Source organism: Crocodylus siamensis, chromosome 1 (genome assembly GCF_052110815.1).
Source record: "Crocodylus siamensis isolate JL-2025a chromosome 1, ASM5211081v1, whole genome shotgun sequence".
In the NCBI taxonomy this organism is placed as follows: domain Eukaryota; kingdom Metazoa; phylum Chordata; order Crocodylia; family Crocodylidae; genus Crocodylus; species Crocodylus siamensis.
The window spans coordinates 119536011-119550560 of record NC_143395.1 but is presented as its reverse complement, the minus strand read 5'-3'; the positions used below and the strand labels follow the sequence as shown (position 1 = coordinate 119550560).

At 40.5% G+C, this 14550-nt stretch overlaps 1 protein-coding gene across 1 annotated transcript in view; it reads left to right on the top strand.

Annotated features, from left to right (window-relative positions):
- The window catches only part of SYNE1 (spectrin repeat containing nuclear envelope protein 1), a 515591-nt gene that overhangs the window by 359926 nt on the left and 141115 nt on the right, over positions 1-14550 (top strand). The window contains exons 89-91 of the mRNA XM_090041573.1: positions 4279-4473; positions 5614-5754; positions 13592-13759. Coding sequence (XP_089897699.1) covers positions 4279-4473; positions 5614-5754; positions 13592-13759 — 504 coding nt within the window. The remainder of the gene's footprint in view (positions 1-4278; positions 4474-5613; positions 5755-13591; positions 13760-14550) is intronic.

The window sequence follows — 14550 nt, the reverse complement described above, 5'->3', positions numbered from 1 at the left end:
TACCCATTTTTATGGGCTTATACGTTTACTTGCTTGAGTTCGCGGCAAAGTGCAGATGCTAAGTGGAAACAAGGCTTATTGGACATTTTTGTGATGTTCATTGGGCTTCATTCATTCATTCATTTGGGTCAAGGTTTAAGGGGGGCATAGGATACAAACAGACTTTGCATTTACCCTGGAATAAACCACTATACAGCAGAATGCAGAATGCAGCTGTTCAAACCTCCATGTCCCTTGTCCTGAGATAAATCCTAAAAAGGTTCACAGGATAAGAATTATTAATAATTTATCCCAGGACTTCAAAAAGTATAGCTGAATGGCTGTATTGTGATTCAATCATTGAATCAATGGCAGAAAAGCAGCAGTGCATGCAGCCTCTCCCTAAACCCTGATTGGAAGTTCCATGTGTGTGCAGGCCAATCCCACGATATTTCTGTTTTGGGAAACACAGGCACAACTTGTCCAGGGACAAATGCAACACCTGTTCCTGCACTTATAGGAGCTGTATTTGGAATATCAGTTGGACAAAAATAGAAAGGCAGTGCTGTCCTATAGTTCAGAAATTGTGCAGTAACCCAAGAAGTAACCCGACATATAAGCTTAACGCAGAACAGCCAGAGGTTTTAACTGTATAGGTGCTTATAGTTTTTATGGTCTTGAAGTATTGTTTGAGGCATTTTTTTTTGTATTTCATACCTTTTTGTTTTTATTGTATGGCATACTGAGCTATCTTTGGATAGGGTGGCATATAAATCTAAAATAAATAAACGTAAGTCACACACAGCATCATACCATCCAAAAATGTGTTTCTAGAACTTTGATTTTCCAGATTTGCACATGATGACATGGCCACCCATCCTTTTGTTTCTGAAATTATCATGATTTTGGTGGATATACTGCAACTTGCAGGATATTTTCTGTGTCTCCAGTTATGATGTAGGGTTGCAATATACCTCTCATATTCTGCCAGGGTGTTATCACATCGCATTGCACTTTTGTGATATGAAATATAAGGATACAGCTAATGACTCTAGGATGTAAGCAGCTATTCTACCTATCCTACCACAGCAACATAAAACAGCAACCAAATGCCACCCAGACCAAGCATTCTTTTGTTGAGTAACACCTACATAAAAGAACTTAGGTGTACTTTCTGGCATGTCCACTAAAGAAAATCAGGCCCCCTTAAAACTGTTGGACAAGCTTCCTTTTTTTCCCCCTTTTTCCTCCTAAGTTTCCTTTATCAATTGCATATTTAGTCCTGTTTACCTTGTAACTTTTTCAATTGAGAGGACACATGCAGAGAGCGTGGTGATGGAGAGATTAAGATGTGTTGCTGTGAATCTAGGGCACAAGGTTCTGCCTCAGTCCAGGCTCATCCTAAAGCTTGTTCCCTGTCGATCCAGCTAGGAGTGGGTATGTAGTCATTCAGGTCAGGGAACCAAAGGAGGCTAGTCAGGGTGGTGGGAACATCAGTCCTGGTTCACTGTTGAATGCAGACATTGGCATGCCCCTACTGCACTAGTTTGAGCTGTCTGGCTTTGGGATGGACCTTATACTTGGATGTTTTGTATCCAACATGCTATGCAAGTGTTTCTGGATCCTGTGAATGGTGATGGCATGAGAATCTAACATTGAGTGTATGGAATCGTAATGGAGTTTCTGCTGAATCCCTAAAATGGTACCTAAGCTGAACCTTACGTTGCCACACATAGGGTGTGTCTAGATGAGCACAGCTGTGCAGTATGTGGTGCTGCAAACATGTCTGCAGCACCACATGCTGCACAGTCAGGTGTTCTCTGTGCTGCAAGGGCATGCTATCTGTGTGCGCGCTGCTCTGGTTTTTTATTTCTATGGGAATAAAAATGGGAGCAGCACATGCACGGGCAGCGGGTGCAGCTGTAAAGGGGAGCTGGGCCACCCAGAGCTGTGGTGTAGGTGCCAGCCAGGCTCCGGCCAGCACAATCACTGCTGCTGCAGCCCTAAAGGCCCCCAGGACCTCAAGTAAGGCTGCTGGCCCCAGCCTACCCTACCGTCCCCATCGTAACCTGCCACATGCTAAAGCACACATGGCACAAACGTTCCCCAGGGACAAGTAGCTGCAGCACAAGATGTGCTGCTGCTACTTGTCCCTGGGGAGCCAAACATCTGTGCTTGTCTCGACGCAGCCATACTGTCCTAGCAAATGGAGCAAATAACTATTTGAGGCCAGTAGAGCATGGTTTGTTTGATCTAATGAAGTGTTTATTCCAGAGCCAATTGCTTCATGTCAGAGGCTTTGCTCAGCTTCCTAGATGAAACAGGAGACCGACTTTTGCTGCTGGCATCTGACAGGGTCTGGTGTATAGTGAGCCAAGTACCAACAAAAAGCCAATCCAGGTCAAAGAGCTGCTCACCCTACCTAACCTATAAGTATGTGTCATTATCTAGCCCTTACTCCAATATGAAAATCATTTCATTTAGATGTTGAGTAACTCGTTTAATGAACCTTTATGTAATCATCAGAATCACTAATTATACCTGAACTTGGTTGCAGTAACCTCACCTACTTCACTTTTTCAGAATGTTAGGTACTGTTAGTCTATTAGGATTTGTAGCTATTATTTAATAGTTTTCTTGTTCATATTTAACTGTTGCTGGTATGCACAGAGTAATGTTGAACAGAAGGTTCTTTTGGACATTGCAAGAAGTGATGAAGACAGATTTTTCACTGAACTTCATGGTTCTGAAATATTAAAGACAAGGATACTCCCACTTTACAAAAACATTGGCATGTCTCCTGTCTCTTTGTTTGTGTCAGCACTTGAAAAATATAAAGACATCAAAATAAAAATACTTGTATGAAACAGAGATTGCTGATGCATCAGGCATACTTCTGAAAATAGAATTTTAACTCTGTAAAACAGTGTTTTTCAACTTTTTTCATCTGCGGACACCTAAAAAAATTTCAAATGGAGGTGCTGACCCCTTTGAATTGTAAGTGTGGGAATTTACATACTTTTCATTGATCATATTCATTTTTCATTGACCCCTTGAGTATAGTGCAGGCACAGGTTGAAAACCACTGCTGTAAATCATTGTTCTGCTCTGTTATTGAGTCTCCAGGGATAACACCAATAGCACAAGTGTGAACATCCCCAGTGATCTTTTTCTGTGAATTTAGCACTCTGAAAATTGTTGGACTGAACTGTTGTTATTACTATTTATCAAGTACTGCTCTTTTTTGCATCCCTGTGACCCTACACTGGAGCTTGAACAATGAACTTCTGTATTTATACATAAAACAAGTACTGTGCAAGTTGCAGCTCGTGAAAACTTCCCCACACCAGGTGCATCCTTTGGTCTCTCAGGAGCAGCCCTAAGATTAAGAAAGTAATTCATTCCCTAGGCACATTTAGTTTTGGATCTTTCTTCTTGCCTTGGTATTTTATAGTGTTGTTGGTAACCAGCCATAGAAATCAGTGATCAAACATTGATTGAATAAATTCACTGTGTAGAGCCACAATCATAGGAAAGCAGTGGCTTTTGGTTAATTCTGTTTTGAACCGAATTCCCTGATTCATCTTAAGGTAGAAGCATTACTGTGTCTGGTTCAGATTTTGGCTTTGAATACCTAATCAAACTAAAAATAATTAGAAAAAGAAATCTGTGAATTTACAGATGAGGAATATAACACATCCAGCTCCCTATTCACAATCCTGGGTTATGAGCAGGACTGATCCAGCGTGTATTTTACCTTATGCAAGCATTGTGTGCTACTGTGTACACTGCTTATTGTATTCACTCTTGTGAGAGCTGAGTGTTGCATTTTTTACAGTTCCACTCATCACATGACTTCATTTTCATGGCATGCACCATCTGGGGATTTTCATCTTGTTTTCTTAACCAAAAAAAAAAGAATTTGTCTTTTCTCAGCTTTAAGATAGAGCATAAGGAATTTGTTTCAGGTTAGAAATTATATGTGAAAATGACATATTCTGCCCTTTTCTCAGTATCACACAGAGAGGCTTTCAGCACTTTTCCGGTTTCACTGCATAGCTCTTTGCTTTGTGGTTTAGCTGTGCAGTGAGATGCAGCCTGACTTGTTCTCTTCTACAGTCAACATCCTGCCTTTCAGCTAGTGCTGTTGCTGATGTCGGGTTTCTGAGACACAGAGCTGTGTTTTTATTGGTTGACCTCAGAAAGGGTAGTTTGCCTACCCAAAGGAAGCAGAATTGCTACTAGTCCTATGGCCTTTATTTGCTGTATCTGACCCACATAAAAAAAATGTGTTCTCAGGACCTAGCACACAAGATCAAAGGATATCAGGAGCAGATAGCATCGCTGAATTCCAAGTGCAAGATGCTGACAATGAAAGCCAAGCATGCCACTATGCTGTTGACTGTAACAGAAGTGGAAGGGCTTTCAGAAGGAATGGAGGAGCTGGACTCAGAACTCCTCCCAGCCCATTCAGCTCACCCGTCTGTGGTTATGGTAAGAACTGAACTGGTGTCATTACTGTTTATCAAGTACTGCTCTCTTTTGCATCACTGCAACCCTGCACAGCAGCCAGTTGCCACAGCTCACACTGTATGCTTCTCTTCACTGGTATACCAGGGTAGTGCTTAGTAGCATTAGCTGCAACTATGAATTAAAGGATTTGTGCATCAGTTCACCTAATGAACAGATATGGGATAAAATTATTTACAAGAATGACAGAAATCAGTCTGATAAAATGAAATGGAGACATTTGAGCATGTATGCCGAGTATTTGTTGTTTTTTTTCTAAATATAAAAACTTGAACATTCTGAATATTCAGCTATTGAACTGAATGACAAAATTGGGAAAAAACAAGCAACAATATTCTATGACACCTGTACAGGCATTTATAATCCAGAAATCCCTTTGTGAAAGGGTTTTGATTGACTATACTGCAGTAATCAATATTATTATTACCATGTCCTAGCAGGTATACTTAGAAATAAAAGCTGGCTCAATATATAGAGCATGAAATGCACTGGAGATCTTATTTAGCTCAGTCTTCATGCTAACTAACCTCCCACTGAAGTCTGAGTGAAAGCAGTGGGAGCTTTGTCTGAGTGACAACATAGTGGGGACTTCAGGATTTGTCAGTATCTAGAAACCTTAGAAAAGCAAAAATAAAAATGGTATGATAGCAAGGTGTTTTTATTGTTTATACTTTTTTAAATAACTGGATCTAATTCTATTTTGCATCTTTCATTTCCTCATTGACCCAGACCTGAAATACAAAATATTGAGTGTTGTAGCTGTAGCTAGAAGCAGCTGCTTCAAATTCATTGTGCATTGCACCAGTTGACATTTGGCCTACCTCTAATTTATTAATGTGCTGACTCTAAAAATATTTTAAATTCCCTAGAATACAGGAAAGAGCCTACATCTTCACATAAAAATATCAAGTGCTAGTATATCTGTTTTCTAAACTATTAGTTTTAGGCTCTACCGGGCCTGGAGGAAGCAGGGGGTTTTAAGGTGACGACTCCAACCTTAAACACACATTAAATTTTTTGGGGGGTCTACATCTTATCCAAACTGATATGGAGATAATTGACTGATCTTCTTCCTGTCCTTTGGGGATGCCTTTCCTGTGACAGATGACTGCTGGTCGCTGTCACACGCTACTCTCACCTGTCACTGAGGAGTCTGGGGAGGAGGGAACCAACAGTGAGATTTCTTCTCCACCTGCCTGTCGCTCTCCTTCACCTGTGGCTAATACAGATGCTTCTGTTAACCAGGTACCCCCCCTCTTGTCATTCATTCATTTGTGACCTCAGAAGGATGCATGATCCCATCCTGTGTACTCTTTTTTTATATTGGTTTTTTCCCCCTATTTTAGAAACTTTGGGCTGATTTACATGAAATGGTATACACACAACTTAGGGTTTCATCCTGTGAGATTCTACTACCTGTAGTTCACCTGGCATTGAAAATAAGCATCCAGCAAAACTAAGTTCTGCTTTCCTATCACATAAGACACACAAACTAGGTAGACAATTTTTTTAAGTTAATTTAGGATTCATTTTTGTTTGCAAAAATCAACCCAAAAAGTCGGTTACTTTTGAACAAATTTTGAGTGACCATTACACAGTCTTTCTGTGTCACCAGTAGCTGTGCTGTGTTTACAGCATGGCTTTGTTTTTGTAATGGTACAGGTGATGGCATCCTGCATCCTGAGAGAAATAGTTTTGTATCCCATTAAATATTACATGAAATCTGTATATGTATGTGTCTGTCTTAGGTGTGTCCAAGGTTAGATGCCTTCCATTGTTTAGTGATCCCAGTATGAGCTGTCATGTATGGCTTTAGGGTTAGGAATGTTCATTCCTCACCTTAGATCAGATTCTGTTTTCAGTTACAACCATACAAAACCAGTAAGACTACCAAAATTACCTGTGCAATTAAGGTAACATTTAGACTTCTGGATTTTGTAACAATGACAAGGTATACTTAAAGTATTCATTGTTTAAGGCAGTAGTTCTCAACCTTTTTAGACTCAAGGCACCCTACTTAGACTGAAGGCACTCCTCAGAAAATGCCAGCTCTTAGTTTACTCTTTTTTGACTACAGTAAATTAATAGAGCAATTTCTGCACTGCAAAAAACTCAGAAGAACCACAACAGGTCAGAATGTTTTTAACACTACAGATTTCTGTTTGAAATCTCTGGGTTTACCTTGTGACTCATGTTTACACATCTAGCAATGCTAACATTATGTGGCAGTCTGCATCACCCTTAAAAGGATCTCAGAGAACCCCAGGGTGCCATGGCACTCTGGTTGAGAATCATTTCTGTAGACTCATCCCACGGGATTCCCCCTTGGTTAGGAGGCCTCTCAAGGTCTCAGGGTTGTCCTCTCTCATCTGCAGAGGTCCCTCATCCAGGATGGGTGTTCCAGGTGGGGGTGGGGGGGGCGGAGAGCAGTATCTGGTTGTCCAGGGTCATCTACTAAATTTGGTCTTAGCCAAAATATGAATACTAAAATATGAACAGTATATTCTATTATTAATTTATTTATTATTAATGGATTATACAATTATATTCACCCCTTCAGGCTGCTAGCAGAGATTGCTCTCCTATCTTTGCTTGGCCCAGCCTGTGTTTGCTCCCAGTGCAGCAGTGGATTCCCCACACGAGGCTCCACATCAACTGGTAGGGATCAGGAATGTCTGGGGCAAGCTCAGCCCTTAGTTCCCCATTGAACAGCAGCGTTGGAGCCTTAACAAACAGAATCTGGGGGTACCCAGCCAGCAGAAATGAGGTGCTGGGCTGCACACACAGCACGTGAGGATCACATGAGGGGATGCAAGAGGCAGGAGGTAGGCAAAAAGACACATGAGGCCCAAGACAGGGGAGGGGTAGAGCCATCAGTGCCACCATCTTGGGGGTGAAATGTGCTGGCTACCTCAGTCTTCAGGAGGCAGATCAGAGCCAAACTGAGAAGCAGATGCAAAGTGAACCTGCCTGCATTACCTGCCTGCTTCTCCAGCAGCTCTTCCAGAGCCTCCAGGTCACAGTGGATTTAACTCTTGGCTGCCGCTGCTTCTGCTGCTATGGGAAGAAACTGCCCTATGTGCCTCAGTTTTCAGAAGACACATTGAAGCTCAACCAGGAAGAGCCATAACAGAATCAGCACACCTGTCTGTGTAATATAATGTAGGCAGGTGCATCTGGTTCCTGAAGCTTTTCCCAGTTCCAGTGTGCCTCTTGAAAACCAAACCTCTTGGGGCAGTGTCAGCATACAGTATGCTTGACAGGTTCTCATAGACCCCTATTTGAGAACCACTGGTTTAAAGCATGAACTATCACCCAGTACAACATGCTAAAGATCAAGTACATAACTGCTTTTATGTACTGTTTTTTTACTATATGTCTAGTCTCAACTCCATCATCTGATAATTACCTTTCTTCCCTAACGAGAGATATAGGTCAGATAAACTGCTATACATTTTAACTGAAAAGAGCCAGGTTTAAAGTTGCCACTCAGCTTATACTATTATACAGGCATATACTTACCATTTACATCAAAACAGTTTATACTGGTATGTTAAGTTATATTTCCATGGCCCTCTCTTTCTACATGTTACAGGTATCACAAATTAACTGATTAATTGTGCAGTTACCTTGATACCAGCTATATGTTGCAAAGTACCTATCATGCTATAAAAAGGGCCAGCCAGCTATAAAGCTAGACCTTGAAAATGTGTATTAACTTTATAGCCGGTTGCTATCGACCCTTAATTTGCTTGTGTAGCAGGGTCTTCACTATAAGCTGACAGGGCTCCTAGTGGTAGGGCTGCACTATGCCCAGCCGGGGCTAGGAGTCCTGCAACTGAGCCTGAGCAGCTTCGGACTTTGGGCACCAGCAAGACCCTAGAGTTGCTGAGTCCTAGCAACATGCCTCTTGGTGCCAAGACCTGGCTGGATCCTGATCTTGGCTGCCGCTATCTCCCAGGCTTGGAGATGCGTGAAACACCCCACACACTCCTGCACCTCCCCACACTATGCTCCACACACTCCCAAGGGTGGGAGATCACATGAATATGCTGCAGTGGCTAAGACAAAGAATAGTATTAAAATAAGGTAACTAACTGAGAAACCTTATAACAACAAAGTTAAAGAAAGAGGGAGGGATTATAGAATCATAGGAGACTTCTAAGGCCTACTATATCAAACAATAGGAAAGATCCTTATAAAGCTGGCTGGAAAGAAAAAAACAGCTACATATTTCAGAACCAAACTTTTGAGGTCAGGTTAAAGAAACAAGCAGTGAAAAGGTTGAAAGGTCTGCAGATAGCTTCCTGCGTAATGAACACAATGTCAAGTCATTAACATTCTCTCTCTAAGAATGAAAAGCAACCTTTCAAGTCAAACAGCTCAAAGAACAAGGAAAATCGTATGAGAAGTTTCTCTTGCCTCAAGAATTGATGTCAAACATGCAAAATTTTAGCTCCTCTGAGCTTCACAGGCAAAATTTTAACAAGAAAATATATACATTTTTCCCAAAAGTGTCACTGAGCTCTTGTCCCCTGAGGACAGTAAAATTATTAGTGATTTGAAAACATTTACAAACATCAGCAAATACAGGTTTCTTCAGCCTGGTCGCAACTGTTGAAATTAATGGGGTGTGCCAAAAAGCAAGAGGAAAACAGTTCCACAATCAACTGGTTTACTTACAAAAGGCTTATGTTCCTATTTACATGAGATATAGTCTCTACAAGCTAAATAACCTGCTAGCTCTGGCCAGGATGAATCTTTAGGAACAGTCAAGAAGAGAAGGTGGGTTAAAAGTGGTGAAGTGTAGTAATTTGAGGACCTCAAATGTAAGGAAAAAGATTTATAATCAATGCAAAACTTTGAATGAAACTAACAGTGATTTTTAAATGAGGGTGACATATTAAGAGAAGTAGTTTTCAGGGAATATGTTATCTGCTGCATAGTAGAAATTATGCGAGCAGGAACTCTGAGAGATAAAAGAAATGTAGTAGTTTAGCCTTAAAACCAATAAAGACTCTTTCCAAGTCGGTCTGCAATTTTCTTTCTGAATAATACAATCAGCTTGGAGATAATTTTTCATTTTGCTAAAACTAGGTTCTAGCCATACCCTGTTTTGATGATGGAATCCTTTTAAAGTGGGGAAAAGGTCTGGGTTGGAGTTTGCATTTGAGACTTTTGGAGCCAATAACCAAAGGCTCTAGATAATAATAGTTACAGTACAGCCTTATTATAATGAACCGCATTGGAACCAGGACAAAAGTTCATTAAAAGGTTGTTCATAATAGAGTTAATGAATTTGCTGCAGCATCATTATGAAAAAATCATTTCCTGCTGTTGCGATTGTTAAAAATAGGGTTTAGTGTGATCAGGGTTCATTATAATGAGATTTTATTGTAATTACTGACCCTCACTGGGGCAATATAAAGATGATGCTCAATAATAATCTATTTCCAGGTGGGCAAATTGCCTTTCTGAACTCAGCACTGACAAAGAGGGAGCAGATTTGCTCCCTTAGGAGGGGGCAAGATGTACTCCTCCACATAATCACTTAGCTTTTTACAGATAAATTGTGTCCTGAGTACTGCAACAGAATTGTACACAATTGTGGCCATTACCAAAAAAGAGGAAAATGGAACAGAGGCAGCTTACTTCTATCCTTCCTCTTTATAGAAAAAGCCCCATAGAATTTAATAAGGTTCCTAAACCATCCTATGGAATTTGATACAGAAATATGCCTCTTTCAGGGGGCATCTGCGCAAGACGCCTACTGTGAAGCTATCTAATTAGCTCCAGAGTAAAGTGTCTCCATCTACATATGTGGAGCTATTAGGCCTGAGTTGACTAATGAACTCTGCCGTATGTTAGTAGTCTCTGATATAAGTACTATCCTATGGTAGAGTTATTTACTCTGCCACAATGCATGTATAGATGGTAACTGGGGCTGGCTGGGGCACAAAGGTGCTACAGTATGGGGCGACCTTCCAGGTAGACCTGCCCTGTAGCACCCTCATGCCCCAGCCAGCCCCTCCACTGCACATTGAAGTGGGGCGAGCAGCTCTGGGCTGGCAGGTGACCCACTGGGCTCCATCCTAGCCAGGGTTGTGCTGCCCAAACTCAAAATGCTGTAGTCCTGGACCTATGTGTAAATGCTTTATCCGGGAACAATAAAACCTGGCCCAAACTGTGCCAGAATTTATTGCATTGCATTAATTTCATGTGTAGATGCACCCTCAGAGTAGGCTCCTATAGAATGTTTCACCAAAATTTTAGAAAGCTCTGTAGAGTATGCTTGTGTTTTTTATAATGCTCCCTTGACTTCATCTCTGGTAAGCCCTATAAAATCCTCTTAAAAAGTTTTATTTCTTGATTTACTTATTTATTTTTCCCACTCTTCTGAAGGTCCAACCACAATCTGGTCTGTTTGACTGGATTCAGTTTTATAAAGTTATGAGAAGCAACTGGATAATTCTTAACCCACCATGCTGAATAGTCAGAGAAATGTAGGTTTGGCCCGTTTCCCTGTTCCCACGGTTGCTGGATATAGTTTGTGATTTATATACAACATTTACACACACACACACACACACACACACACACACACACACACGGAGTGGAGAAGCCAGCGGAAGCCAGCAGCTGAGGCCTTAGTCATGGCACTGGTGACAGGCAAAGTGGCAGAGGTCAACTAGGGCTATATCAGCCCTCACTCACCCTCCTGTCACCAGTCACCAAGTCCACTACAGCCCAAGGACCCTGAATTGTCTGGCAAGCTATTTCTCTTTGCCATACACCCCAACTTCCAGTTTCCTAGCAAGTTTTGTGGGCTTTATGTTTGACACCCACATTCTTTCACTTGTCTGAAGAGTGATAGCACTATATCTATGATAGCACTTACCCAAAGAGTGGGAGACCTAGGTTCAGTAGTATCCTTTGCCTGCAGAAATTAAAAATAGAAAGCCCACCTTTCCTAGAAAGTTTCATGGAAATCAAGCTACTGCTTTTTCTGGTTGGGACTTCTCCAGCACAGAGTTCTGGATTTGACTCTGGGAGTCAGGCGCCTTAAGGCTAACTGCAGCATCTAATTTTTAGGTATCTGTAAGCTTTTATATTGCCTTTTGCCTTTAGTTTCTCTGTTCTCCACCTGTGAAGTTGGGATAACAGCACTTCAGAGAAGTGTCATTGGAAAAAAAGATATTAAAGATTGTGAGGTGCTCGTATACTCCTTTATATAGGAGACAAATTTTATAGGAGACAAGGTACAAGGACTAGTTGTGGTAACTAAGGGCAGCAAAGTCAGAACCTCAGGGGGGTTTTAAGTGAGTGCTTCAGCTCTGCTTATCCCTTATGTTATGGTATTTTTTTATAAACATTTGAATTAAGTTTTACTGCCGTGAATGCTTCAGCGGCATATGCACATCTAATTGTGATAACATTTTAAATTCATATATGTATACAAGTATATGTGCCAAAAGAACTTGTTGATCTGTCAGGGAACCACAATAGCCTATGTTTTACTGGGCCAATAACAACTCCATAGCACCAAATTAATTTAGAATATTCTAGTATAATGTTCTAGTAGCAGATATTCACACTCGATTCATACAAGACCTTTGGGGGTGGGAGAGTAAAAATTGGTTAATATATTTGAATAATGAAAACATTTGTAGGAATACCTGCCCCAAAATATTTACAATCTTTTCACTCTTAATCAATGCCAGTGAAGATTGAAGTATCAGCTCCTCCATAGACAAACAATAAAACAAAAGATTCTTAGGGCAAGCCATTGAGTGCCTAGGAGCACTTCCATGCATAGAATATTTAAACATTAATACACACTAAATTTTGTTGTCATTGGAGCTACCATAGAAGCTTACCAACATCATGTTATAAAGTTGTAAAAAATGTGTTATTTACTGAATAAAATAATTGGGCTGTTTGTTCTCAAAGTTCCTACAGCCACATGTCCATATCATGAATTAAGAGTCTGGAAATGTTCAAGTTAAAAACATCATAAAATCAATTTTGATATGTAACAAAATATATCAAAATATAATATAATGAAATATAATAAAACCAACCGCAAACATCCATTTGTAATTCTTTTATTTATTTGTTCACCAGTAATTCAAGAACGGGCTAAACCAAGAATAAATTGTCCCCATGTGAAAACTTTGTATGCCAAGTTTCAGATGGAGTATTGTAATTTTGTAAGCTGGTAATGCTTAGCTAATAGACCGGTATTCCAGATTCATAAATTATAAAGGGAAGTATCATAAACTCCTTTTCATTGTCCCATAAAATTAAAATATATCCATTTAAAACAGAATTAATCTAATTCACTTATACTATGTGTACAATATAAATGCTAAGTATCTCTTTGTGCTACATATTACCGGTGACTTGGAGCTTTATCTCTTAAGGAAGTGAAAGGGATTTTTTCACCTAATACCTATCAATTCTGATGAAAAACTAGAGATTATTGAATAGTTTTGGTCCTCATCCTCCTTTGTCTGTGGCACAGTTGTCGATGCCAGCCTGCTCAAACCTCTCTCTCCCTTGCTTCATTGTGAAACTGTGTCTTAATTCTCATCCTCACTTCCCTGACCATTCATTTGGTGTCTCCCTTGGAGGTTGTCCATCCTCCTCTTTGTTGGTATCTTTCTGGGCAGCATCTTTGCCACCTATTTTATCATGCCAACATCTTATTTTAGAGATATCTCATCCATTTCTTAGCTTTGACTCCCTCCTCTAGACTTTAGACTTTTGCTCTTTTCCCCTCTGTTCTAATTCAGTGTACCCTTCTGCTTATATTGAGATCAAGCACAGAGTAATAGAAACTCATGATTTTCTCTTCCAAATCCTTCCTTCCTTCATCATGGTAGAACTACAAGTCATATCCAACATTTTTATTTAAACTTGTCTGCGCTACATTTAAATGTTTGCTTGCTTCTCTAACTTAAAAAAATGTGAAAAATTATGTTCTTGGGTGTTGATGAATACATACTTAAATACTTAAGGGGATATAGAAAATGATATATCTTTTGTTTTGAAAGTGAAATATTGTGCTTCGTGCTTGTAGGACATTGCTTATTACCAGGCCTTATCTGCTGAACAATTGCAGACAGATGCTGCCAAGATTCAGCCCAGCACATCGTCCTTGCAGGAGTTCTATGAGCCAGGCTTGGAGTCAGCTGCCAGTGCCAAACTAGATGATTTGCAGCGCTCTTGGGAAACACTGAAGAATGTGGTAAGTCCATTTATGTAGGGGGTAACAGACCTTATCTGCCTTATGCAGAATGCGTAAGGAGCAAGCTCTATACCAGGGGTGGGCAAAACGCAGCCTGCAAGCCAGATGTGGCCCACCAGGCCATTCAATCCAGCCTGCAGGGCTCCTAAAAGATTTAGAAAATTAATATTTATCTGCTCCTGGCTGCCTGTCATGCAGCACTCAATGTCTTGCCAAAACTCAGTAAGCAGTCCTCCACCCAAAATAATTGCCTGCCCCTGCACTATGCACATATCCCGTGGCACTTTGATATTCACAGAACAGCAAAAACTGCCAGTTCCACTGGTATCACACTATTTTGGCTGTAGAAAATGAAGCCAGGCTATAACCAGAGTGAATACAGTAGACAGAGTAGCAGAGGATGTACAACATGTTGTCAAGAGGTACCACAGATAATCTAGGAGTGTGGAGTAGACTGATGAATGGTAAAGTCTTGAGGGAAGGCATCCAGTGACTGAGTGCATGCTGGGAAAACTTGGGGTGCCATATTCTCTACATGACTCCCTTTGAGGCTTATCATATACTTGCATTGCAGTACACATACATCTACTGCAGTTTGGTCCTAAGCAGTACACACACACATAATATAAAGACAGCTCAAAAAGCTTAGACTTAACTAGAAGATGAAACAAAGCAGCACACAGTGAAAGAAAAATTATGAGTATAGTATAGTATGTCCAGATCCTTTGTCAAGAACTTTGTAGGCATCGTGACATAGATAAGTTTTAAGTAAAGATTAAGTAGAGGAAGGC